The following is a 27,127-nucleotide window of genomic DNA, read 5'->3' as shown; positions in this document are numbered from 1 at the left end:
AAATAAAACTAAGAAATAGAAATAATTTAACTTAAAAATTTTAAATTTGTAGTAGAAGCCTTTCTTTTCTACTTTACTTCTATTGTGGCGTTGCACCTGGTTATAACAAAAATGAGCATTTAGGTAAAGAAGTCAAGGGGAGGTAAAAAAAAATCCTTTTATTTGCTAAGACAGCAGGCATTGGTGTCTATAGCTTTTGAGGAGGATCATTTTGCTGTCTTTCCTTTCTCAGCTTTCCATAATAAACATGGCCTGTTTTTCTTTTTTTAGGAATTGTCTATCACAGAAGAAAGAAGTACACTTGCACTTTGCAAACATAAATTTATGAGCACATTATTTCTAATACTGTGGTGTTCCAGAAGATGATAAAGAAATGATAGCAGCTCCAGAAATACCAACTGATTTTAACCTACTTCAGTAAGTTAATTTTTAATAGTTGTAATTATTAATCTAAGGGGTTTTTTGGGTGTTTTTCCCCATATTTATTGATCTTCCATTGGTAGTTAAAACAGAAAATAGTATATATGCTTTTAAACAAGCTTTTTAAAGTCTTAGATTTACTCTGGAACAGTGATTCCCAGCCCTGGTTTTGTGACTTACCAATTATTTCAAATAGTGTCACAATTTTCAAAATTTGAAATTTTGAAAATTTTGGTTCTTTTTAATAAAGTTATTATTCCAAGCCTTTGCCTACCCCCACCTCCTCAAACTTTGAAAATTATGGTACCTAGAAATGAACATGTAATGAAAGAAAAAGAGGGAGAATGGCCACTTTGGCATCTTTTTCTATAAGAATGTTTAAAAGACTAAAGTGGTTGTCCAAAAGTGTATGGTGGTGTACATTCTAGATCCAGATAGGACCTGCATGTGGAAAACCTGAAAATCTATTACATTTAAATATGATTTACAAAAATTTAATGTCTCTAAATTTAGGAATATGTCAGTCATAAAATTTAATAAACCTAATTTTTAGGCTAGAGAAGTATAAGCATACTGTAACTAAAAGATATTTTGTGTATTGGTTCTACGAGTTATGCATAATTTATTATAATTTCTGTGGCATTTAGTTTTGTAAGTAATAAGGTAGATCAGAATAGAGATTAATGGTGTGGACTTTGATAATACATGCATATTTTAGAATTTCTTGTGGCCTGAATGTTGGGTCTTTGGTAATGGCACTAGAATAGAGCATTTCATGTGCTTATGTCACACTATATTTAGTTTTAAGTGTTTTGATGTGATCTCCCATCCACCAAGCCAAAACCTGGGTTCAAGTTATACCCTGATACATGCTGACATTCTGACCATGGCCAAATCGTGGGATCCACAATAGATCTAGAACTGAAAGCACCTTAGAGACTTTCTAGTTCAAGCCTCTGGAACTGAGGACTCATAAAGGTGAAATGACTTGACTAGGTAGTAAGTAGCAGGGCCAGGATCAGAACCTAGATTCTCTGAATACAAATTCAGTATTTTGTACACTGTATCTCACTGCCTCTCAAAGTCACTTAATTGCTTAGTCATCTATTTTTTTACACCAGATAAAAATCTTCCAGTTGTGGTCACAGCATACATTCATGATTTGGCTTTAGACCTTCTTTCTTGCTTGAACATAAAAGAAAGAAATATTATCCCATCACTACCTGAGGGTGGGCTCCCTCAGGAGAGGGGAGTATAGATAATAATACTTCTAGGTAGCTTATTTCATTGTATACATCGCAGGCTATTAAGCAGCACAGTGAGAGATTGTAAAATTTACTTGACTGAAATATTAGGACATCTAAACTAATGGATGGTCTTAATGACCTGTTAGCTTCATGGATGGGGAAGAAAAAACAGCTTCAACCCAATACATTTGAAGTACTAATAATATCTAGACAATTTGTGGCTTTGTTGTTGCTCCTGTCATGGATGTGTTCCCTTCAACAAAGCTGATTGAAACTTCTTTAGTTCTAAAGAGCCTTTCTATGACAGTTCTTTATCGTTGAAAAAGACTACAGACAGTCCCATAATTGGTAGCTTATATCTGGCAGAGACTTTGCTTTCCTGGTACAGTCTTTAGGGTACTAGGGCCACCTCTATGCCAAAATGAACTGTCATCATAGTAGCTCATGTTTACGTAGTACTTGGATTTTACCAAGAGTTTCCCAAGCAGTAACCCTGTAAACATAGGAAATGCAGGTATTATTAAGGAGCAGGGTTACACAGTATCGCAGTTGATATTCGAGTACACTGTTAGATTTTGAGGTGGAAGAGGTCTGTCCTGTCTAGCTCTGAGGTAGCTGAGGCCAGAGATCACACACGTATGATATAGTTAGAATATGAACTCAAATAGCCTGGTTCCACATCCAGGTCCTTCCTTCCTTTCAGGTCCGCTGTGCTTTGCCCTATGCCATATCACCTCCTGGCTATTCCCAAGTGGCACTCCTTGTGGCTTGTGGTGAGAATTGAAGCATCTAGTACTTAACCCAGTGTGACATCCCTGATCCCCCATGCTCCACAAAGGGATGATTAGTTTGCTACCTTCTTTAGTCTATAGTGCAAGTAGCAGTAAAATTGAAGTAGGAGTTCTGCCATTAAACAGTCCTGTTGCTGACCCATCAGCAAGCCATTTTTACCCCTCTGGGCCTCAGTTTTTTTTATCTCTCAAAATGAGGGGGTTTGATTAAATCCAAGAAATTAAGCTTCACGCCGTGCAATTTTCATTGGTTCTCCTCCCCTCAATTACATATCAGTCTATCTATCTTTGTTCTTTTGCTTGTCAAAATAGGTTTTTTGTTGAGAGAAACAATCTTGCAATTTGAGTTTGAGCTCATAGGTTTTACAGCTGGAAGGCACTGTAGCTAGGTAAGCACCTGAATTTTTCAGCCCCAGGGATTTAAGGTGACTTGTTCAAATTCAAAGAACCTAAAGATCCTGGCATTTTTATGCTTGTATACTTCTCCCTCATCCCCATGTTGCTCATACACGAGAGGGTGTGCTAAGAAGAAGAGTTAAAGTCACCTATTGAGGAATTTGTTTTATGTTTATGTTTATTTTCTTTGTTCTATGGCTTTCTGTTGGCTGTTTAATTTTGTAGGCTTTAGAAACTTTTCTACCTAAACATTAGGTGGCTTTTAAAACAGTATGTTTTGGTTTCTTTGTCTTTTCTTTCCTAGTAATAGTGTTGATGAAGCTTTAACGATTTATCTGAACTTCTATTTTATATATGTTAGGTAGCAAGTACATGTTTCACACCTGCTTATTTCCCAGTGACTTAAAAAAGAATACTAGTTTTTGCTGTATTTTCAGAGAAGTTTATGGAACTCTTTCTAGAGCTGAGTGCTAGGAATTTTTGCAAATGTTCCATAAATGTCTTGGAGAGATAGAAGAATCATTTCAAATGCTGTGGTTTGCAAGAACTTTTCCAGTTTTGGAAGACTGTAAAGCCTTGCTTCCTGGAGTTAGGGTAGGGTGTTTTTCAAATAACAGAACTGGAGCTAGCCCTTCTAGAAGTTAGCTTAAGTATATGCTTTTAGTCAAACTGCTGATAAAAATGACACTCATTCTGTTGTCAACACATCCCTGGACTAAAGCAGAGATTATCACAGTGTTCATTAGGCTCCTGAAATTCTCTGAAGGAAGACACCAAGACCGAGGTGCTGATGAATAGTAATATTTCATTAAATATTGGTGTTTTAGTCTTTATTTAAGATCTAAAAAATCAATGCTACTACATGATATCTGGAGAAGTATTTATTGTAGTAATAAAATGTAAATTGAAGAAAGTTGATCCGTCAGAGAAACCTGTCTTTGGTCTGGTCCTTTCAGTTTACTTCCATATGTTGGCTTATAAATTTTAGGATGTCATGCTTATTTTTGGTTACTAATTTGGTTATATTTGGTGTTATATAAAATCCAGTTTGCTTGACTTTTTTTTCTGCTTGTACCTCTACCATATATAGGTATGTTTTCTTCAGTATATGTAACAATTTGTTGTCTTTTTATCCACGTCATTTTTATTAAGAATAACTAATGAGAATATAAGCCAAAGGCTCTGTGCATATGCATATGTCTGCATGATGACTGAATCACTATGTATATATCCTTATTAAAGTTAATTACCTTTTTTCTTACAAAAATACAAATTTGTGAATTACCACTACATAGAGTAGTATAAAGTGCTGGATTTGCAGTCACAGGACCTGGATTCAAATCCCATCTTGTGACTTGGGTCAAGTTGCTTTTTCTGTCTCTCCTCATCTTGCTCATTAGCAAAATGAAGAGCTAGTTTTGATGACTTCAGGGGTACTTTCCATGTTCCAAGTCTCTGATCCTAGCATTGTATAAGCCTTGAAATAGTTGATTTTTCTTCACAATTTAAAATAGCTCAACATATACAAACTCTAGATAATAAAGTTTGATATTTCTAATAGACAATAATCATTTAAAAAATAGTATTAGAAGAAACAGAAAATGAAACTAATGTAATGAAATGTCCTAACTCCTAGTATTTAGTATTTCAGAGTTTTTTAGACAAAATGAGTATTTTTAAAAAGTCATTAAAATAAAGTTTAGGTATTTGATTCATTTTTACATTTAAACTCTTTATGTAGTAGCTTAAAGTAATGTCTTATGCAGCGTTTATTAGAAGGAATATTTCATGGAATTTTTTTACTTTTTACTTTTTTACTTTACTTTTAATGACATTTGGGTTTGAGTATGCAGTTACACCTCTGTGACCTGTGAGGTTTTTTTTTTTTTTTTGCAAAACAGTTGAAATATTTGCAGTGCTTTCTGATTAAGTTTTCAAAATTTGCTTGTCATGTTCTTACAGGGAGTCAGAGACACATTTTTCTTCTGACACAGACTTTGAGGATATTGAAGGAAAAAACCAAAAACAAGGCAAAGGAAAAGTATGTATAACATTCACATTACCTCTGTTGTGCATTTTGAAGTCATTAAATATTGATGTTGGCTGGAAGCAATTTAAAGTTGTTGGAAGATTTGGACCAGGAAACAAACTATTAAAAGAATATCCATGCAATTTTATTGGTTACTTTGTTGTATTTTAGCTAATTGGTCTATTTCCCAAGTTGTGCTAATGAATACAATGTATTTGGCCTTTAGAACATCAAATAACTTTTGCATCTATAAAATGAGAACCAGTACATGTGCATCGCTATGTTTAGAATGTTGTCTTTTTGAAAAAACGTATTTTAGTCTGCTTTAATTTATATAATAGTTTTTGTTGTCTATTTGTTTGCTTCAGTTTTAGGTTAAATTTTTAGGGTGCTTAGAATCAAGGGATCATTATTCTTCCTCAGCTTTTTGACAAATAAAATAATGTTTTTATTATAGTAAAAATTCAGCCATAATACTTGCATGTTTACATTTGTGTCTGTGCATATGTACACATTTATTTTGAGGTTCAAAAGAAAAGCATAGTACTTTAGAGCTGATTTCATGGATGAGGATTACTGTCATTTCCTCTACCAATACAGATCATACTCTCTTTATTCAAATTTAGTTTGTTTTTTTAATGAACATTATTTTTCTCCCACTTCTACCACCTTGGGCAGAGGAAAAGACCTTTGTAGGAACTTTCTGCAGTGGACATGTGCAAAAAAAGTCTCATTCTCCATGCACCCTGAGTCTTACTACCTTTCTTCTATAGGAATCTATCCTCTAAAATCATGGTTCTCCATCACTTTGATCACATCTCAAATCAATGAAATTTGTTTATTTTTATATTGTTATTGTATAAATTGTTCTTCTGGTTCTGCTCACTTCACTCTGCAGTTTATATAGGTCTTCCTTGGGTTTCTCTGAAACTACCCATTTCTTCATTTCCTACAGTACAATATTGTTTCGTTACAATCGTTTATCTTCAGGGTATATACACATTTCTAAGTAAATGTGGACCACCTTAGATTCCCGTTTCTTGCTACTACAAAACACCTGCTATAAATTTCCTTCTTTGATCTTTTTGGGATATAGGCCTAGGAATGGTATGGCTGCTTTATGCAGTTTCCCTTTTACTCTTTAAATTATGCCATTCTTGTCTGTTCTTTTCCATAAATACTACATATAATATTGGTTCAGATCCTGCTGGACTAAATACTACCTGTGTGATCTTGGGCAAAACACTTCACTTCTCTCAGGGCCTCAGTTTCCTTCTCCATAAAATGAGCATTTGGACTAGATGGTCTCTAAACGTTCCTTTTGTTTTCTAGGGAAATTAAACGTTCCTTTTATTCTATCATGTAGTTTATTTCAGGGATTATCAGTAGTATTTAGTTTTTGTATTTGTTCGTTACATGATGAGTCTAATTCCTTCTCTAGTCATGTAAAGAATCATAGAGTTTCAGAGCTGGAACAAGGATGTCAGACTTTATATACCTGTTATGTCTGTCCATTGTCTTAACTTATTCCCAGTAAGCTCTTTCCATTGTTTATCCTTGGATATTTCTCAACTTTTTGGTTTGTTTTAGGATTCAAAACCATACAGAATCACAGCAAGTGGTTATTAATTACATATTCTATGCAGTAGCCCTTGCTGATTGGTTGGAGAAGGTCTGTGGGTGATGATGGGATATACAAAGATAAATACAATTAAATGGATTTTGATCTCATTGATGTGTATGTTCAGTCATACATGTTTATCCTTCAATCAAGTTGACCCAGGGGTTCCAACCACCTTGGTTTATTTTTACATCTTGATGATACCGATTGAGTCCTTAGGCTCTTACTCTTTCTGCATGACCAGGCCATCTTTTTCAGTGTTTTTATTCTACTTTTTCTTGTTTCCTTATTTTGTATTGAGTCCTGCTTCTTTCCTCTGTGTGCCTCTTTGCCTTCTGACTGATAAGTTCTTCTTTTTTTAAATTTTATCATTTTTATTTAATATTTTAGTTTTCAACATTGATTTCCACAAGATTTTGAGTTACAAATTTTCTCCCCATTTCTACCCCGCCCCCCCATTCCAAGATGGCATATATTCTGATTGCCCCGTTCCCCAGTCAGCCCTCCCTTCTGTCACCGTGCTCCCCCCCGCATCCCCTTTCCCCTTACTTTCTTGTAGGGCAGAATAGATTTTTATGCCCCATTCCCTATATATCTTGTTTCCCAGCTGCATGCAAAAAACCTTTTTTTTTTTTTTTTTTGAGCATTTGGTTTTAAGGCTTTGAGTTCCAAATACTCTCCCCTCTTCCCTTCCCACCCACCCTCCATAGTAAGGCAAGCAATTCAACATAGATCACACCTGTATCATTAAGTAAAACACTTCCACAATGCTCATGTTGTGAAAGGCTAACTATATTTCCTTCCATCCTATCCTGTCCCACTTTATTCAGTTTTCTCCCTTGACCCTGTCCCTTTTCAAAAGTGTTTGCTTTTGATTGCCTCCTCCCCCTATCTGCCCTCCCTTCTATCATTCCCCCCCTCCCCTTTTTTATCCCCTTCCCTTTACTTTCTGATAGAGTAAGATACGCATTTGAGTGTGTATATTATTACCTCCTCAGGTTGAATCCGATGAGAGTAAGATTCACTCATTCCCCCTTACCTGCCCCCTCTTTCCTTCCAACAGAACTGCTTTTTCTTGCCACTTTTATGTGAGATAATTTACCTCATTCTATCTTTCTCTTTCTCCCTCTCTCAACATATTCCTCTCTCACCCCTTAAATTTATTTCATTTTTTTTAGATATCATCCCTTCATATTCAACTCACCTGTGCCCTCTGTCTATATATATGTATATTCCCTTCAACTGCCCAAATACTGAGAAAGGTCTCATGAATTACACATATCATCTTTCCATGTGGGAATGTAAACAAAACAGTTCAACTTTAGTAAGTCCCTTATGAATTCTCTTTCTTGTTTACCTTTTCATACTTCTCTTGATTCTTGTGTTTGAAAGTCACATTTTCTATTCAGCTCTATTTTATAGAAAGCTTCAAAGTCCTCTATTTTATTGAAAGTCCATATTTTTCCTTTGAGCATTCTACCCAGTTTTGCTGTGTAGGTGATTCTTGGTTTTAATCCTAGCTCCTTTGACCTCTGGAATATCATATTCCAAGCCCTTTGATCCCTTAATGTAGAAGCTGCTAGATCTTGTGTTATCCTGATGGTGTTTCCACAATACTCAAATTGTTTCTTTCAGGCTGTTTGCAGTATTTTCTCTTTGACTTGCAAACTCTGGAATTTGGCAACGATATTCCTAGGAGTTTTCTTTTTGGGATCTTTTTCAAGAGGCGATCGGTGGATTCTTTCAATTTCTATTTTACCCCCTGGTTCTAGAATATCAGGGCAGTTTTCCTTGGTAATTTCTTGAAAGATGATGTCTAGGCTCTTTTTTTGATCATGGCTTTCAGGTAGTTCAACAATTTTTAAATTATCTTTCCTGGATCTATTCTCCACGTCAGTGGTTTTTCCAATGAGATATTTCACATTGTCTTCCATTTTTTCATTCCTTTGGTTCTGTTTTAAGCACCTGTGGACTGATGATAGGAGGTCTGGACATATATGTATGTAAACAGCAGGCAAGTAGCTAGTAGATAGGAAGAAATTGAATATTGAATATCAGCTTTTGGAAGGAGTTAGTAAAGGGGCAAGAGATGTGATGTAGGGCAGATTTAGAATAGTTGGCTTTGTCTAAAAAGGGCCACTGCTGTTCTATACTGGAGTTAAGGGGGAAATAATGGAGTACAACAGGGTTTTCAGGTGTGAAATAGAGAATAATTATGGTAGGTCACCTTTATAGAGAATGCTTTGAAAAGCACTTAAATTTGAGCCTCAAACGACCCAGTTAGGTAGGATCTATTATTTTTCTAGTTTACAGATGAGGACACTGAGGCTGAGACAGTGTTAAGCCACTTGATTAGGTTTTGAAGAATGATTTGAACTCTGTTTTACTAGCTCCAGGTCTAAAAAGTCTACATGCAATGCCAAGAGAAATAGTATAATTTGGAGTCCTGTAGAGATTGAAGGATTGGTGTAGGGTGATTTGAAGAAATAAGGTAGTTTGAAACAAATGGTTTGTAAAGTACTAAAGAAAATCAGTTATGGAATTCTTGGTCAGCCCTGAGATTAGGTAACATGACTTTGTTGGGAATCCAGTATGATTTTGTAACTTTGTTCGGAAGCAGCAGAGGACAGAAATGGTCGGAACAGCCAAGATCATAGTTGGCCATACATAAGTGGTGATAAGATAAGGGAACAAGGTATTTCAGAATAGAGGATGATATGTAGTTATTCTGATTATGACTATAAGAGAAGGAAAGTAAGGCTAGAGGAAGGGTGGTAGGGAAGAGGAGGGAAGGAGTGGTGGAATGACATCAGGTCTGATCTGACATTGTAGTCAAAAATATTACAAGCCTGGGTCAGGGAGAAACCGATGAACTTTTACAAGAGCAAACAGTATGGGATCATTGAAAACACTGCTTTTTGTTCTATCTTTGAGGAATTAGTCTGTGACTATATGTCACAACTCATTGACCAGTTTTATAGTTTGGCCAAACTATGTTTTATGTGTTGTTTTTTTTTTTATTGGGGATTGTTAGACCATTTTCTTTCACTTTACTGTGGATTTCACTGTTGTGGTTTAGGAGAGCTGGACATCTGGCACTGGGTAAGTTTTTCCATTGTTCACATTGGTTTCAGGCTTTACTCTTGAGATCCTTTCTCTTGACCATTCTCTGAGACAGCTGGGGGTAGCTTACAAAGATAATCCGTGTACTTCAATCAGTTGTATAACCATGATGATGTCCTCTATAGAAAATTGTCTCCAAAAGCTGGTCTCTTCTCTTCTTATGTTTCCATCCTGCATGCATACACATGCCTGTCTCATAAAGATTTTATAGAAATGAGAAAGACATATGGTTAGGTAGTTATTTGCCTTCTGTCCTTTCCTAAGCTTTGGCTGTGATTTTTTTCCCCCATTCTTTTTCATTCACCCCTTCTTTGAGATTATGTCCATTTAAATTGAATTGCCTCCAGCACAGATTTCTTGAGTATATACTTGGTCAGGACCTGATGTTCTCCTGACTTTAAATACCATTACACTTCTTTGCCTAATGCAGAGGTATAAGTAGTCCAGATTTGCTTCTTTTCCTATTCTTGCTGATGAAAGTTGATCTTAGCCATTTCTGGTTTGCTTTGTTGCCTTCCCAACCTGGTTTTATCTTCAGATGTTCTCTAAACAGTCCAGCTGAGCTAGATAATTCTTTGATAAGCCAGTCATTTTCTCAGAGCCCTTTTTCTTTAACAAAATTTATTTTATTGCTCTCTTTTCTCTTGATATCATGGAAATTTCTAGTTTCCCTTTCTCCTTCAACCATTTTTCTTTTGGCAAAGAAACAATTATGTAAACATGTCTGATACAGTGACCATATCCAGCCACATATTATAGATACAGTGTATATTTTTTTGATTCTGCTTCTTGTGTTCTGCAGTTTATGTTCACATACTATGATTTTTTTCAGCCATTGTCCAATTAATGGAGGCCCACTTTATTGCCACATATCGTTGCTATGAGTATTTTGGTCTGTTTTGCACTTTTTGGATACACATGCGTATTCCCAAGGATTTTTGTGTCAAAGGGAATGCAGTTTAGTCAGTTTCTTTTTAAACATTGGGAGTGTGCTGGCTTAAGATTTGGAACGTACTGGCGCTAAGACTTGGGAGTGGGTGGGCTCATGGGGTAGTCTGTTTTATATTAAACTTTTCTATTACACTTTTAAAGGAAACTAATCTGGGAGATGTTAATATTCAGTATCACCTTTTATCTTTTGATTTCCCATTTTTCGGAGTCTATAAATAGTGTGATGGAGCAGTTATAATTGATGACATTTCCTCCTAATATTTTTCCTCTTCAATCACAGGAAGATTTTAGAATGTTAGGATTTATGGTGTGAAAATACAAAATAACCAAAATAATGTTACTTGTGCCAGAAGCATTCCTCTATAACTCTTGTCCCGAGCAAGTGATGTAGGGTTTTGGTTTAGGTTAGGTAGGCTTCAAGTCCTAAAGGAACCTGTCCATAAGGAGCAAGTCTTAAAGAAACCTGTGGATAAGGTCAGGTCCTTTCAAATATCCCTTCCTTTTTTGGGAATGTGATGATCTCTTATGACCAACCTTATTGCCAATTTTAGGTAGATGCTTTTTGGCTTTTCTTTCGTGTTTCTTCACTCATTTACTAATTCCTGTAATTGATACAGGGGTATCAGCTAGGCAGTAGGAACTCAGAGCTATATATTAGAATTAAACTAGTCCAGTCACTGATTTTAAAAATGAACAAACACTTAAGGCCCAAAGGTGCAGTGACCTTCCTGTATTAAAATTACGTGGTTTAGTAGTATGTAAGAGTGATGGCTTTGGAGCCAGGGAAGATTTGAACCTTAATTCTGCTTCTGACATTCGTTATTTGTGTCACCATGGGCTAGTTACTTAACCGTTCTAAGCCCAGTTTCTTTACCTATAAAGGAAGGATTATAATACCTCTACAACTGCTTCACATGGTTTCCATTCCCCTCAAATGGGATAATGTCTTTAAAGTACTTTACAACATTTACAGTGTGCAATACTGTACAATGTGCAATATTATACAATGCACAGTAAATGTAGCCTACCTTGAACTTGAATGTAGGTCCTTTCATTTACAAGTTTTCTTCCTTATTTCTCATAATGGTGAGTGGGAGAAAGAAAGCAACAGAGTATCAAGCCCTTTAAATGTGGTATAGCAAATTCTACTGAAGGTTTAAAAAAAAAAAGAGGGGAGGAGGCTGGGACAGCGAATTTATGCACATAGTCGACCTTACCTTCAAATTGACCAGTATAAATAGCTTGGGGGTGGGGTGGGGGGAATAACTTTGGTCGGTATAGCAAAAGCAAGATGAATAAAAAAAAATTCTTTTTTAAAACACTGCCCTCCCCCCACTTACTTTAAGAGTTTAATTGCCAAAGGATATATTATCTGCTCTATCACCGTATTAAAAACCTGCTTGAGAGGAAGTAAAATTGGGATGAAGATTGAATGCCAACTTCAGAACTCATTGCTTTTGCCATCAAAATACTGTCCAAAACATTGTACCTTGAATCCTCACAACATGACTATTCATCCCTAACTTTGTACATTGTTTGATCTGGTGATGCTATATGGCCATGAGGCATGGAATCACAACCTTAGGTGACCTTTTGGTGGCTCTTAGCAGGCTGCATTATAATATTAATAATAATTAGTGTTTGGGAGGAAAGAAAAGAGGTCACTTATCTAGATTGAGTAATAAGATGATTTAAGTGTTTCATGGTTAATCATAAAGTAAGTAAAAATAGCTTCTAGGTTCTGGATGGTCTTTATGGAAGGTTATTGGGAAAGCATGGGCACCTTCCTTTCTCCCCCCCACCAGAAACAGACAGAACAAGAGGTTGTGGGTGAGTTTTTATCTATTCTAGAAATAAATGGTTTTTCAAAGTGGTTGAAGGAATAGTTCCACCAGCAGACATTTCTTAGTCCTGCTAACTTGTACATTTTTTTGCCTTGGCAGGTGATACCCTCCAGTTATTTCAATTTGTACTCCTCTGATTAGTGATATTGAACAATTTTTCAGATGGTTGGTGATAGTTGGTATCTCTTCTTTTCAACAATATGTTCACATTGTGTGGCCACTTGTCTCTTGGAATGTGACTTAATTTTATTGATATCTTTTTCTTCATTGATATCTTTTTCTTCACTTTTCTTTTTTTGCCTGCCTTGTCCCTAGATTTCACTTCAGACTTTTATCAGATACTTTATGCAAAGATTTTTGCACATCATTCAGTATTCTAAAGTAATTTGAATAAACTTTGGCTGTTATCTAAAATGCAAACATCTCTCTTAATTGTAAAGATTCTGTCAAATGAAAAGTGCTTCAAGGTATTTTTATTTAAATCAAATCAACAATGTTATGTATACAAAGACTATAAAACTTCTAGTTGTTTGATCTATTGAAACTTGACTCTTTCCTCAAGTAGATTAGAGATTTCCCCTAATAAAGACCTAGGTATCAGTTTTAACAATTTGTTCTGAATGGGGCTTTAATCCCCCCACCCCTTTCCTCTTAGGGTAGCCAGGTGCCTAGAGTTAGGAAAGCTCCTCTTCCAGATTTCAGATCTGTCCTCAGATACTTAGCTATGTGACTCTGGGCTAGTCACTTAACCCTGTTTTCTCATCTGTAAGATGAGCTAGAGAAGGAAATGACAAACCACTCCAGTATCTTTACCAAGAAAACCCCAAATGGGGTCACAAAGAGTTGGATATGACTGAATAACAGCAATAAATCCCCCCCCCCCCCCCGTAACATTTAACGTTTTCGTATAACATTTGAATATCTATGGCCCGTAAATGTATATATTCAGTGTACACTTATTTCTTTATTTACATATTCACATTGTGAATGATGTATATATTTTTTTCTTTCGAAGAGTATGTCTGTGTTTGGTGCTGTACTGGTATTAATAGGGCACTTAAATGATTAGTGATTATCAGCTCTGTGACATATTTCAGTGTATACATTTTGTACACTCTTTTTCTCCTTTTTCTTTCACTTCTCCCCTCAACCCCCCACCATATAAGCTTCTTGAGGACAGGAACTGTTCATTTATTTTTAATTCTCCCAGAATGCCGTCTCTTATAACAAATAATTTTTTAAAAGAAAGAAAACAAGAAAAACATTTCCATAAAACTAATGAAACCATAGAAAAATCTGACATTATATGCAGTATTCCACATTGGTGGACTTTCTGCCTTCTCCCTCCACCTTTACAAAGGAGAAAAATAAATACCTGGTTGAATTAAATTAACTAGAGCTTGTTCTGTTTCCTTCACTGAATTGTGAATTACTTTTATTGTTTCTGATTTACTTTCATTGTTTCTGATTGTTTTCTTATTAGGATCCAGGTTTGGTGAGAAAGATACATGAAAGTAGAGACTAAGTGAGAATTATTTTGCTTACAGACTGCTAAAACTCTGTCCAAAATTGAGTTTATTCCCTTTTTCCTCTTTTTGACATCATTATTTCTCTGAAATATTGCTCTGGTATTTAATCCAGTCTTCCATAGTCTATCTAGTCCTTTAAGACATTTTTAGTGTTTTTTTAAACTATTTTAAACTATCCAGTCAAGATTCAAGGGTCATCTAATATAACTTATAACTAAATAGGGGTAGTTTATAAACTATCTAAGGCAAGTGGTCTTCCTGCCTTCACTTGAAGACCTGATGTAACACTACCTACTTATGCTGTCCACTTGCCTTTTGGGCAGTTTTAGTAGTTGGAATAGTTAGGAATTCTTTCCTTGTATCTAGCTATAATCTGCCTCTGTGCAGCTTTCCAATTATTTTCCAGCAAAATTTTTTGATTTTTGGGGGGAAGTACTCCTGGAGAGTCTGAACTTAGAAAGCATGTTCTCAGTGTCACTTAGATAAACCCATAACTGGAAAAGTGCTTGAAGACCACCTATGATAGAGAAATCAATACTTCCTGAGGCAGTCCATTTTATTCTTGGATAGCACTAGATATTACTAAGCTTTTTCTCATACAAAATCTACATTTATCTTTTTGTAGCTTCCATTCATTGTTCCTGATTTTGCCTTTGGAAATAAAATAAGTCTAAACCCTTCATCATGACCAGTAGCTATCATATTTCCCTTGGGTCTCCAGCCTAAACACCCTTAGTTTCTTCAGTGGATCTTCATGGCAAGGACTTTACCATTCTGGTTCCACTCTTCTGGGTACTATCAAAATTAACAGTTTCTTTGCCAGCCTGTAGTTGCTCCAAACTAAACCAATGCTTCATATTTGGTCTGACCGAAAGAAAACAAAGAGGGACTATCCATTTTTTATTCTTGGCAGATAGGCTTGTCTCAGAGGAGCTTTGAGCTTAACTGAAGGTTTCAGAAAGGCAAGGTCGAGAAGCATGTGGCTTCCAGTCATGGCTAACCATCTGAGGCAGCTAGCTAGGTGGCGTAGTGAAGAGTTTGGCAAGTTTGAATTTTGCCTTATTTATCATATGTGTGATCCTGGGCAAGTCACTTCTCACTAATGTGTAAAATGGGAATAGCATCTCCTTCCTATATAAAGCTAGCTATTATCAATAAGGGGCCTAGTTTAGCTCATAATCAGAAATCATGGTGGGCTTCAAATGCCTTACATTTTAATCCTCTTGCCCTTCTCATGGAGATGGAGCTATGTGTATTTGAAGATACTGAATGACCAGACCCAAAGTCAAATCATAAATTAGAGGAGCAATAAGGAATTACCTTTTTGATCTATGGATAAGAGAGGAGTTCGTGGCCAAACAAGGAGTAGAGAGCACTACAGAAGAGAAAATGGGAAATTCAATTATATCAAATCAAAATGTTTTTGCCCAAACAAAACAAGTGCAAAAAAAAAAAAAAGGCCTTGCACTTAGCACAGTGTCTGGTACATTGTGGGTGCCAAATGTTTATAAGAGTTCCTTAAATGACTCAGTGGATAGAGTGCTGGGCCTGGAGTCAGTTCAGATCTGGTCTCAGACTCTTACTAGCTGTGTGACCTTGGGTAAGTCACTTAAGAGCTATTCTTCAATAGAATGAGGCTCAAAGGATATAAACTGTTGCATTTCAAAAGAAGAAATCCAAGGTATCAACATTCATAAAAATAGCTTTAAGTCAGCAATAGAGGCAAATTAAAGCAACTCCTGGGTTCTACCTCACACCCATCAGATTGGTAAAAATGACAAAAAAAAATGATATCTGTTGGAAGGCTTTGGGGAGGTTGTCATGCATGTGAATTGGTCCAGCTCTTTTGGAAAGCAATATAGAGAGAGCTCTCATCCAAAAATCACTAAATGGCACATATCCATTGCCCAGCAATATCACTACTAGGCCCATTCTGCTCTGTGATAAAAAAAAAAAATCTACCAAGCTTTTTTTGTAGTAGCAAGAACCTGGAATCTAAGGGGACCCACCCCTCCCCCTCCCCAATCTAGAGGAGTGGCTAAACAAATTAGGGTATATCAACGTAATGCAACAGTATTGCACTATAAATGATTTAGAGAAACCTGGGGAGATTTATATAAACTGATGAGTGTATGGAGTGAGCAGAACCAGAGGAAGAGTTTATGCAGTAAAAACAACATTATAAAGAAATAAGACTGATCAGAGTAAACTGGTAAGACAGTGTTCTAGAGGATGGATGATGAAGCATGTTACTTATATTGACATTAATGTACTGGCTTGGGGACATTTTTGGGATATGGCTAATATGGGAATCTTTTTTGATTGATTAAACATTTTTTCCAAGGTTCCTTAACCCTTTCTTTGTAGATGGAGGGCAAGATATGGAGGTGGGGGTGAAAAAAATGCATGTTAAGTAAATCAGATTTAAAACTTAAAAATCAGTGTCAACTTGAGTAGTCTCTAGTAGAGACTATGGTCAGTATCTGTACTAGTTAATAATTTTTTTTAATTAATGGCTTATATACAGGCATAGGTAGCATGTCTATCAAATTTACCTGTGACACAAATTTGATAGAGAGTGCTAAATGCTGGATTTCGAGATGAAAAAGAAGTTCTAGATAGGCTAGAATGTTGGGCAAAATCTAATAAGATTATACTTAATATCGTACTTTGCATTAGACTTGATCGTTTTGATTTGAGAGTGAAGAACTATGAGCACCAGGTAGAAGTTGCAAAGAGACACCTTTAAACTTATAGTTGTAAAGAATTCAAATGTGCTGGCTTGGGAGTCTTAATTCAATGGCCAGTATTGTAGAAAGTGTTCTTTGTGGAGTATAGTTTGGGCTATGGAATTCAGTTAGATTAATCCTACAGGGAATTGAAATTTGTAGGGTAATGACAGTCATTAGGAGGTTAGGGCGCATTTAAGGGTTATGTGAAAGATTGATTGGAGAGTGGAGGGATGGAAGCAGGGAGACTGGTTAGGTAATGTATTTCAGCAGTAATGAATTGAAGACTGCAGAAGAGTTAAAGACTAATGGGAGGCATATGAGAAGGTTTCCTTATTCCCCACCCCTAGCCCAAGTAGAGAGATGTCCTTGCAAGCCATATTTCAAATTGGTTGAAGAAATGTGGTTGGTGTGGAGATGTGAACTGTCTTAAATGACAAAACTATCTTAAATGAAAGTTTAGCAGTGAGGATAGCATATCAACTGAAGGTTAGATTCATGAGGCAGGTGCAGGAATTTGAGGGGTTAGTTTTGGTGAAGACGAAAACTGCCTCATCTAGGGACCCTGGAATAAAAGAGTGAGGTGTAAAACCTTTGGAGGAGAGCTCACAGCTGAGAATGGGTGGCCTCTATCCTTGCCAAAGTCAGAAGGTAGGATTAGGGAGGAACTAGGTGGAGTTGAGAGCTGGAGGAAAAGGTTTGCTCTGGATACCAGGATAGTACTTCAACCAGACAAGTAAAGGCAAATGCAGTGGTATGAGGTTCACTTCAGGTTAGCTCATGCAAGATTTCTTTTTTTGTAGCATTCAACTGGCTCAAGAGTAAGGTGTGGAAGGTACTTATTGATAAATGAATGAATTTACATCTATAGCTACATCATTTATGTTCTTTTACTATGGCCAAGGACCTGTGTGCCTAGATGCTGCTGATACAACAACAGAGAAACATCTCCTCTCTGGGAGCTCACAGTCCATTGTGGGAAGGTGGTGGTTCAGGGATACAATGTGTATAGAAAAAATTAAACTATGAGGAAAATTGAAGAGAAAGAGAACAATGAATTGTGCAGAATGAGGGAAGGGTTCTCTGAAATAGGACTTTAGCTGATACCAGTAGGAAGAACATGAACTCCCCGTGGCGGTACTGGTTAGACAGATTTGACAGGAATGTTTGTGAAGGTGAGTAGGACTGAAATAAGAGTGGAAAGGTTGTTGGGAGCCGGATTGTAGAAGGCCATAGGCCAGGCTAGGTAAGGAGTTTGTATTTTTTTTTTTATCCTGTTGTCACTGGGTAATCACTGATTCTGTTTGAGCGAGGAGTGACTTGGTAAACTGTGACTTAAGAAAATCACATTGACAGTTGTGTGGAGGAAGGAGAGGAGAGAGGCTGAAAGCAAGAGGACCAGTTGAAGACCTACTGTTAGGGTCAGTAGTCTCTGAGAGGGCTTTGTACTAGGACAATCTATGAAGAGAAAGAGAATACAAGAGATAGTGTCAATGGAAGCCTCAAAACTTGGAAACTGAACGTTATCATTAGCATTGGAAACTTCCTAATGACCTTCAGTCATCAGGCAAAGCTTAAAATGCTCTTAGAGTGGAGAAATTTACTGTAGTTAGGGTGATTTTAACTTTAAAAAAAAAATCTACACTTTCCCAAAATGTGTGACTAATTTCTTTTAGGGTTTCTGATATCCTGGATTCATAGTTTAGCTAGTTTAGGAAGGAGAGGAGGAGGAGAAAAGGTAAGTATAGGAAAAGAGAATTTGAGGAACAAGCTAAAAATCAGCATAATTCTTCAAACCCTACCTCTGATCTAAAAGATCTGGTATGATGGTGGTCAATTTGACCTTTCCCCTTCTCTACACTGATATGAGATGTAGGTCCTAGTGGATGTTGTCTGTGATCTACGTTTTACTCACAAGCCCTTGTTTTTTATTTATATTGTTAACTTTGTTAGCAGTCTTTGCCTGTGTGTGTGTGTGTGTGTGGTGGGGGGGGAGGTTAGTTATATGATTTTTAGTTATATGATTTTCAATTCATAATGCTGGGCTTACAATCAGATTTCTAAATAGCTTCTGAATTTTCTTTGGGTTATTGTCTATATATAACATTAAATTTTTCTGTGATAAATTTCCCTGCCATGATCTTGAATTTTATTTTGTTTTGATCATCTTTTGTGATCTCACTCCAAATAAAAAAGGATGTAAGAGCCTCCCCTTGTGGCCTTTTAGGATATAGCTGCCAAAGACTTGTAAAAGGAGGCTTGGAAATGAAAGTTTTCCTCAACTGTTCATATAAATGGATGTTAACATTTATTCTACATTAAAACTTTTGATATATAAGAGATCTGAAACAATAGATTTGTATCAACTGATAATTTTAAGATAGAGTTGTATATCAACCTGCATAACTGGACTACTGGAATAATCTTAAATATTTTTCTTTTTATAAACTTGACAAAAATCCACAAACACCAACACTGCCTTATAAAAGGAACAGAAAAATGAAACCATGAATAGCTTGATTTTTTTGTGTGTATTTCGAATTTAATATATTTGATATTGTCAATTTTTGACCTTAAAAAGGCAAAACAGATTGTTTTGGTTGGTGACCTAGTATCATGAAGACATAAAAGTAAGACTAATGAAGATGAAAACCTTTTTGAGCACAGTTTATGCAAAATAGTTTTACTTTTAATATCAAAATGAGATCATGCTTATCTCATGGAGGTAGTATGGAGACAAATAGCATTTTAAAATAATAGAATGTTAGAGCAGAGCTAACCCTTTACTTTCACAGATGAAGAAAATGAGGTCTAGAGAGGTCAAATGACTTGGAGTTACTTGGTAGTAGGGCCAAGTTCGAGTCCTGTTCTCCTAAATTCCTTGCCGGTGTGGGTCTGCTACTATGCTGCTTCTAGTTTTACTAAATAATTTCAAAACAAGGTAACTTTTTTAGGAAGCCAGAAATTAAGTATCCTAGTATCCTAGTATTAAATATTTTAAGATTTCATTGTATTTTTGATGACAATACTGGACATAGGAAGACCTGGCCTCAATCTGGAATGTATGCTGGCTCTGTGATCCTGGGCAAATCACTTAATGTCTCAGTGCCCCAGGCAACTATCTAAGAAGTTGCAAAGCCTTGGTAGAGGGAATTAATTACCCCTTATATCTCTTAAAATCACAGATCCTGGACCCCCTCAAAACAACAACCAAAAAAACTTAGCTAAATGGATATTATTTAAATTAACGTGAATATGAGTAGAAAGTAGAATTATGGTCATTAAGGCAAATGGTGTTCTTTTCCTGGGCCTTTAATGAAACAAGGATAGAACTAAGAGAATTGAACATCAATCCTAATTTTGGTACCTTTTAAAATTTTTGTTCAGTTTACATGGGATTGTGTATGTGTGGGAGCAATGCTAAAGAGATTGGCTTCATTTTTACCCAGACTAATGGAACAGTAAGTAGAGGACTAGTATGGTCAAGGGCATATGACGTGTAGCAACAATAGAATTTCTCTGTGCTTCTTATCTGCCAGGCACTGTGCCAAGGGCTTGAGATACAAAGAAAGGCAAAAGACAGTCCCTACTCTCAAGGGTCTAATGTTGGAGATAACATGCAAACTACTATGCACAGAGAAAATATATACAGGATAAATTGAAGCTAGTAGGCATAGATGAGAAGGAAGAAGATTGAAGGCATGGGTGAAAGCCAGTGAAAATGGAGTGTTTAAAGTGCATAGAACAGCAAGGAGACCTGTATCACTGGATCAGAGTACTTGAGTGAAGGAAGGAAAGGGCATAAGAAGACTGAAAAGTAGGAAGGGGCCAAGTTATGAAAGACTTTAAAAGACAAACAGGATTCTCCGTTTGATCCTGGAGGTTATCGGAAGCCTCCCATTGAAGTATATTCGATAGAAGAGCGACTCGGTAAGAAGATCACTTTGATAGCTAAATGGAGTATGTGGGACTGGAATGGGGAGAGATTTGAGGCAGGGAGGCCAGCCTGAAGCTTTTGCAATAAGCCAGGTCTGAGCTAGGGTGGTGGTATTATAAGAGGAGGAAAAAGGGCATATGTAAGAGATGTTGAGAAGGTAAAATCGACAGGACTTGGTGTATCTTGTTTTATGAACTGCCTGGAAGGTCAGCTTCTCTATCCTGGAGAAGTAGCAAAATGGCTTCAGATCATGTAATTATTGGGCTCAGTAACACCATCTTGTAATATTTGTTTTTGGGGAGGTTCTCCTTTAAGTCCAAACAAGTGTATCAGCATATCAATGAGAACTTTTATTGTAGCATACTTGAACTGTACAAATTATTATAAAAATATCTTTTATTTTTAACAGACTTGTAAAAAAGGCAAAAAAGGTCCTGGAGAAAAGGGGAAAGGTGGAAATGGAGGAGGAAAACCTTCTGGTCCAAATCGAATGAATGGGCATCATCAACAGAATGGAGTGGAAAACATGATGTTGTTTGAAGTTGTCAAAATGGGCAAGAGTGCTATGCAGGTACTATTTAAAATTTCCTCCCTACTTTTAAGCTTTTATGTCTATCCAGGAAAAAGTTATTGCAGGTATGTGTCTTAGGTATCTCTTTTTTGAAGAAACAGAATTTAAAAGGAGGCGGCCAGGGAAAGGAAATGGACCTGTAATTCCGTCTTAGCTTTGCTACTTAAAGCTTTGTTACCTCTCTTTTTTTATTTTATTTTATTTTATTTTATTTTATTTTATTTTATTTTATTTTATTTTATTATTATTTTATTTTTTGGAAATGACCGTCTCTTAAGGCTCAAATTCCTTATTTGTGAAAATGAGATGGCTGGACTAGATGATCTCTATAATCCTCTGGTCTTATTTTTAAAAATAATGTAATTGATAGGATAGGCAAGAACCTTTTCCAGGAAACATCAAGATAAAGAGTCATGTGGTTCTGTTATAAGTTAAAGAATATGATTTGGGTTTTTTGGTCAAAAAATAGACTCATTTCTTTATACAGATAATTGTGAAATAATTTACTGGTGTAGAATTCTTGGCTAAGTGAGATAATATATATTAATCTGAATATAGTATGTACTCTTCCCCCAAATCAGACTTACAAAATTATAAAATATGAACCTATAATAGGTTTTTTTGGTCTCTCTCTTTTTTAAGTTAGTAACTAAGTGCTGTGCTGGTGTGTGTGTGCATGTGTGTGTGTGTCTTCAATATGATCTCCTTTTAGAGGTTTTGTATGACCTATATTCATCAGTGGTTTATATTAAGACTAATGCAGTAATTACTAACTTATTCTTATTATTATTACTAACTTATTATTAAGTTGAATTGTGATTTAGATGTTAGAACTGAACCCTTAAAGATCCAGCCTCCAAACTTTTAGTTTTAGAGAGAGGAACTAATGGTAGTGCCTTGCCTCATGGTCACAGAGTAGGTTATTTTTGTGGAAGAGTTGCCAGGCAGAGGGGCCAGGTCAAAATTTCTTTTTTCCATTAATAAATAGTTGAAAGTGTGATTAGATAAATGAAACTCATACAATTTATATACTTGTAACTAAATTTTTAACTCCTAAATCCATCACCACATTGGTAGTCAAACTATTTAAAGTTATTTCATGTCTTCAAAAACCAACTTTAGATCTAAAATATAACCAAAATTAGTCTTGAAATACTGTTTGTACTTTAGAAATACTGTTTGTAATTTAGAAAACATAAAGTACTGTTTGTACTTTAGAAAACATAAATGAAAATATTAGCTTTTAATGTTTTCTGACATTATCAACAGAATTTAGTATTTTAGGAAAGAACATAGTTTCTGTTCTAGAATTTGACTTTGTTTTAGGCTTTCTTTTACTGCAGAGAAAACAGGAATGTTCTTTTCATTTTGTATTTCTGAGTATCCCATCTACCAAATTTGATTCTAGCTTTTATTGTTAAAAATATTATATGAAAATATTATCCGTTTGGATACTGTGTCTCAGCATTTCACAATAGTAATAGTATCCCCCCCCCCTTTTTTTAAGCACATGTGAAAAGTCAATGACAATTCTATTTTTTCTCCTTCAGTCTGTATTGGGTAATTGGATAGTCATATAACTAGATTTTCAGAATAGTAACAATATTCCCCTTTTTAGCACATGTGAAAAGTCAATGACAATTCTATTTTCTATTTTTTCTCTTCCAGTCTGTAGTGGATGATTGGATAGAGTCATATAAACATGACCGGGATATTTCACTTCTTGATCTCATCAACTTCTTTATTCAGTGTTCAGGCTGTAAAGGTAAGACATATATGTATGTATTCTGTTCCACACATCACACTAACAAGTGGAACAGCTGAAGTGGTGATATACCTGTAAAAGGAGTGAGAGGAGGGGCAAGGTTAGAAGTTCTGGAGAGGCTATTTATTGTGAGGGGAAATCAGGTGTGGTATTCAATCTGACTACCACCTACCTTTTCCTGCCTTATTATATCTACACTCCCTCAAAAAAGAAAATCTTTTGTTGGGCTTGGAAAAAAGTGAGGAAGGTATAGTTCAGGAAGTACTGCCTCCTCAAGGAAGTCGTCGTCATCCCCCCCCCCCCCCCCCCCCAGCAAGAAGCCTTTATCTGCTTAACCCCTCCTTTACTGCCTTTATTCTTCTCTCCCCATCCCACCCAGCCCCCCAAGAAAGAGAGGAGATGAAAGTGATCCCTCAGATTTTTCAAGGTCAATCGTTTGGCAATTATCACACTCTTCTTGTATCTTAGTTATTTATGTAGGGGTTGTTCCCAGCTCTCCTCTTGTATTTTAAGCTCCTTAAGTTTCCCTGTTAGAACAACTTCTTACACAGAGTAAGTACTTGAGGGGCTTAATGATGCTTCCTTTGAATTGTTAAACTGCATCATCTTAAGTTCTTTATGTTTAGGTTACAGTGATGGAACCTGTGGCCATTGAGAAGTTTAGGTGCATTTTGCCCCTGCACTAACTGCCCTAGAATGTTTTTTGGTTGTTGTCTCTTCATTTTCTTTTATCTATGCCCTTGCTGTAATTTTCCTCTATCTGTGTTCCCAGTTTCTTGCAGTCACCTAATCCCTTTACTGTCTTTACTGTCCCTTTCCTTTGTACAAGAAAAGTTAGATAACACATTGCTAAGTTTCCTAATACTTCTATGTCTATACCTTTGTCCTCATGCCTTAAAAATAGCTCAGATTTTCCCTGAGGAACAAAGACAATGGGCTTTGTTTGTTATTGGTCCTTTTCTCACGTCTGAGGCCTGCTTGTATTTTAAAATAACTTTTTAATGTTACTTTACCCACATTTCCCAACTTTTTACTTCCCCTACCCCTTTCTGTAGAGGCCTTTTCTTATAAGAAAAGATAAAAACTTCATCAGTGTACTGAAAAATTTCTTAAGATGTTGTCTAGCATAACGATGGATGCATAGAAGTGAGGGAAGGTAGTACTTCTGATAGCTCTTGTTTCAGGCCATCTTGCTCAGTTTCACTTGTTTTGTTGCTGTTGTTCTTCCCATTTACTTTGTTTCTGCTTTGTTTCTGTGTCTTTGTTTCTGCTGTTTTTATGATTCCGGTTACTCCACTTTGTATCAATGCATATAAGTCTTGGCTTTGCTTCTCTGTAGTCAACATTTTGTCATTTCTTATATCATAGTAACAATCCATTTGTGCACCACAGTTTGTCAATCCCTTATAAGTCTTTGTTACCACAGAAACTGCCACTATAAATATGTTGGTGTATATGGGACCTTTTTGTCATTATGTTTCTTTTATCATTAGGGATTTGAAACATTTCTTTCATATCTTTAATCAGTTACAGTACTTTTGAATACTGTTTGTTTATATGCTTTGACTGCTTATCTAGTGATTAGAGACTTTAAAAAATTATTTATTTTCAAGAGGCCTTTAAGCATTTTTTTTTCTTGTATTCAGGCTATGGTCCAGATTGTTGAGGCCAGAAGGATAATTCTATACCTGGCTTACTTTGTATTCAGAACTTTTGTCTTTGCTCTAATTGTAGGCTTGAATGTTATGATTGATATGGAATTATCTATTTGTTATATGCCTGTTGATTGCTTCAGATTCATAAGTGTTGTATTTCACTATATCCCCTGCTAAACTCTCATTTTTTACAAATTAAATTGTAGGAGTTGTCACAGCCGAAATGTTTAGGCACATGCAGAACTCTGAAATAATTCGAAAGATGACAGAAGAATTTGATGAGGTAACTTAAATGTTTTGAGAATGTCATTTGTAGCTATTATTGCATTGTTCTTGAATCGAATGGTCAGATGTTCTTGGTTAAATTGTTATTAAGTCAAATTCCCAATGCAAGATGAATTTATGGTTTTGTAGGACTGTATGTTATACGTGGGGGTACCTGTTTCTTTTGAGGTTTTATTGTTAAAATGAAGAGAACAAAGTATCCAAAAATTTAAATTCACAGTGGTCCTGTAGAAATTGAAGTTATCTCCCCTTTGAAAAACCATAGTTTCGTTGTTTTTACTTTGAAAAACATTTAGTTTTCAGGTGTAGCCTATATTTAGTCTAATAGTTTATTCCAATATTCCAATTTTCTAATAGTTTTAGAAAAGCCGATCATTAAATTAAATATGTAAATCGAACCACAAATACATACTTTGATCATTACATTTGCCCATTAAATACATACTTTGTGCCAACATCATTCTCTTAGTGAAAAATATTAATTTATAGTACCTTTTTATGGTCAAAATTTGGACTTTGTTCATCAGAAGGAAGAATAAAAGGTAACATTTTTGTTCAATAAGTTAATTTTATCATTCAGAGTTTTAAAAAAGGTTATTTTAGCTTAACTGTGAAGACATACTTGTTATTAAAGTAGTAAGAATTGGGTCTTTATGGTTTAACCCTTTTGTCATGGTATTCTACTGTGAAATTGCTGTTTAGATGTATTCAGGGATAAAAACAGCTAAGTAGAATTTGAGAACTGGCCAGCAACCTTCAACAATTTCCTCATTTGGTATTATTAGATTAAAAAAGAAAGCTGATAAGCTTGATGAAAAAGTGATTTCTCTGTTATGTTATCATTTATCACAAATAACTTTAAAACCATCTTAGGTAAGTTTTATCTCCTCCAAAGACATTGGCTTTGCTTTCTAAGGAGGGGATACAATTGATTTTGAGATTCATTTGCCTAATTTCTGGAGATGGAGCTAATAAAAACATCTAAAAGCTAGTCAGGCAAAAAGTGTGAAATATCTGAGCAAGTCACTATTTCCAAATTAGTTACCCATTAGTTGACAAATAATCAAGTCTAATGTTTTTTACTTTAACTTCATCTTTAATATTAGATTTTATGTGTGTTAATTAAAAGAGAATCCTGATATAAGTTTAGATACTTTAAATTTTTCTTTGACCTGCGATTCTGTTATTACACGTGTGCCATTTACTCTTGGATGTCTTTAACAGTCACTGTCAACAACTAGTTCATGCTATAGTAAGTCTAGTGATGGTCTTTTCTAAACTTAGGTAAGATTGGTCCTTGGGAAATGGTCATTCAGCGCATCATTGACACGAGAGTTGAACTTGAATAAAAATTAGATTAACTACTGTTTGTAATGAGTTTAGGTAATATTCTAGATGAATTAAAGTATGTAAATCAATAGTTTCTCCAAAAAAGAGGGACAGGTTAGGGCCTTCACTTGCCAAAGATTAAGAATTTTTTCTAAAATACCTTAAAAACAATTCTGATGAGGACACCACTTTATAAGTAGAAGTTACTGAACCACATTCCTAGTTTTCTCACTTTAAAATACTATATGTACAAATGGCCCTTTTCTTCCTATACAAAATATCTTCATTTATTGACATTTTAAATAGAGTTGGGCATATCTTAGGTTTTTCTTCATAGTGTGTGTATCAGTACATCTTCTAAAGTCAAATAATCAAAGTTAACGTATCATCGAAGACTCCTTTTGTTTGTAATGAAATCCTGAGGAAAGAGGGAATTGACTGTTAAATTAGCTATTACCATTTATATGTAGCTATTGTGCTTTCCTTGCCAAAAATTGGCATTTGGTGGTAGTCAGTTTTGCTGTTGTGGTTTTTTTATGCTTTTAAAATGCAGTGCTTGATTGAACTGAGAATTCTTTTGGAGAAAGCTATAATGTTATGCTATTCTGTTTTACTCCTTTGACTGAAATGTCAGTTTTTTTTTCATTTTTCTTTTTTATTGCAAACTTGACAATCATTTCTTTATCCAAAGAGGAACAGAAAAGAGGATTGTATATGACACTGAACTGCTGTTATATAGTTACTAAGTGTTATTCTTCAGTGAAACAAACTCTTGAGGCACACAGATGTGGGTTAGATAGGAACGTCATAAAAGTCCATATGGACAGAATTCTATAGTTCCTTCTATGGTGGTGTCAGTTGATACAGGCACTTTTTTTAAGCTTCTCTAAGGATATGAACTATGA

General features: G+C 35.6%; 1 protein-coding gene across 4 annotated transcripts in view; it reads left to right on the top strand.

Moving 5' to 3' along the window:
* STAG2 (stromal antigen 2) overlaps positions 1–27,127 on the top strand; it is a 127,712-nt gene that overhangs the window by 43,806 nt on the left and 56,779 nt on the right. For all 4 annotated transcript variants that reach the window (XM_036740365.1, XM_036740369.1, XM_036740367.1 and 1 more), the window contains exons 2-6: positions 271–417; positions 4,817–4,895; positions 21,027–21,188; positions 22,857–22,953; positions 24,815–24,891. In XM_036740365.1, the coding sequence (XP_036596260.1) occupies positions 374–417; positions 4,817–4,895; positions 21,027–21,188; positions 22,857–22,953; positions 24,815–24,891 (459 nt within the window). In that variant the 5' untranslated portion in view covers positions 271–373. The remainder of the gene's footprint in view (positions 1–270; positions 418–4,816; positions 4,896–21,026; positions 21,189–22,856; positions 22,954–24,814; positions 24,892–27,127) is intronic.

This window comes from Trichosurus vulpecula, chromosome X (assembly GCF_011100635.1).
Source record: "Trichosurus vulpecula isolate mTriVul1 chromosome X, mTriVul1.pri, whole genome shotgun sequence".
NCBI lineage: Eukaryota > Metazoa > Chordata > Mammalia > Diprotodontia > Phalangeridae > Trichosurus > Trichosurus vulpecula.
This window is presented reverse-complemented; position numbering and strand designations above follow the sequence as displayed.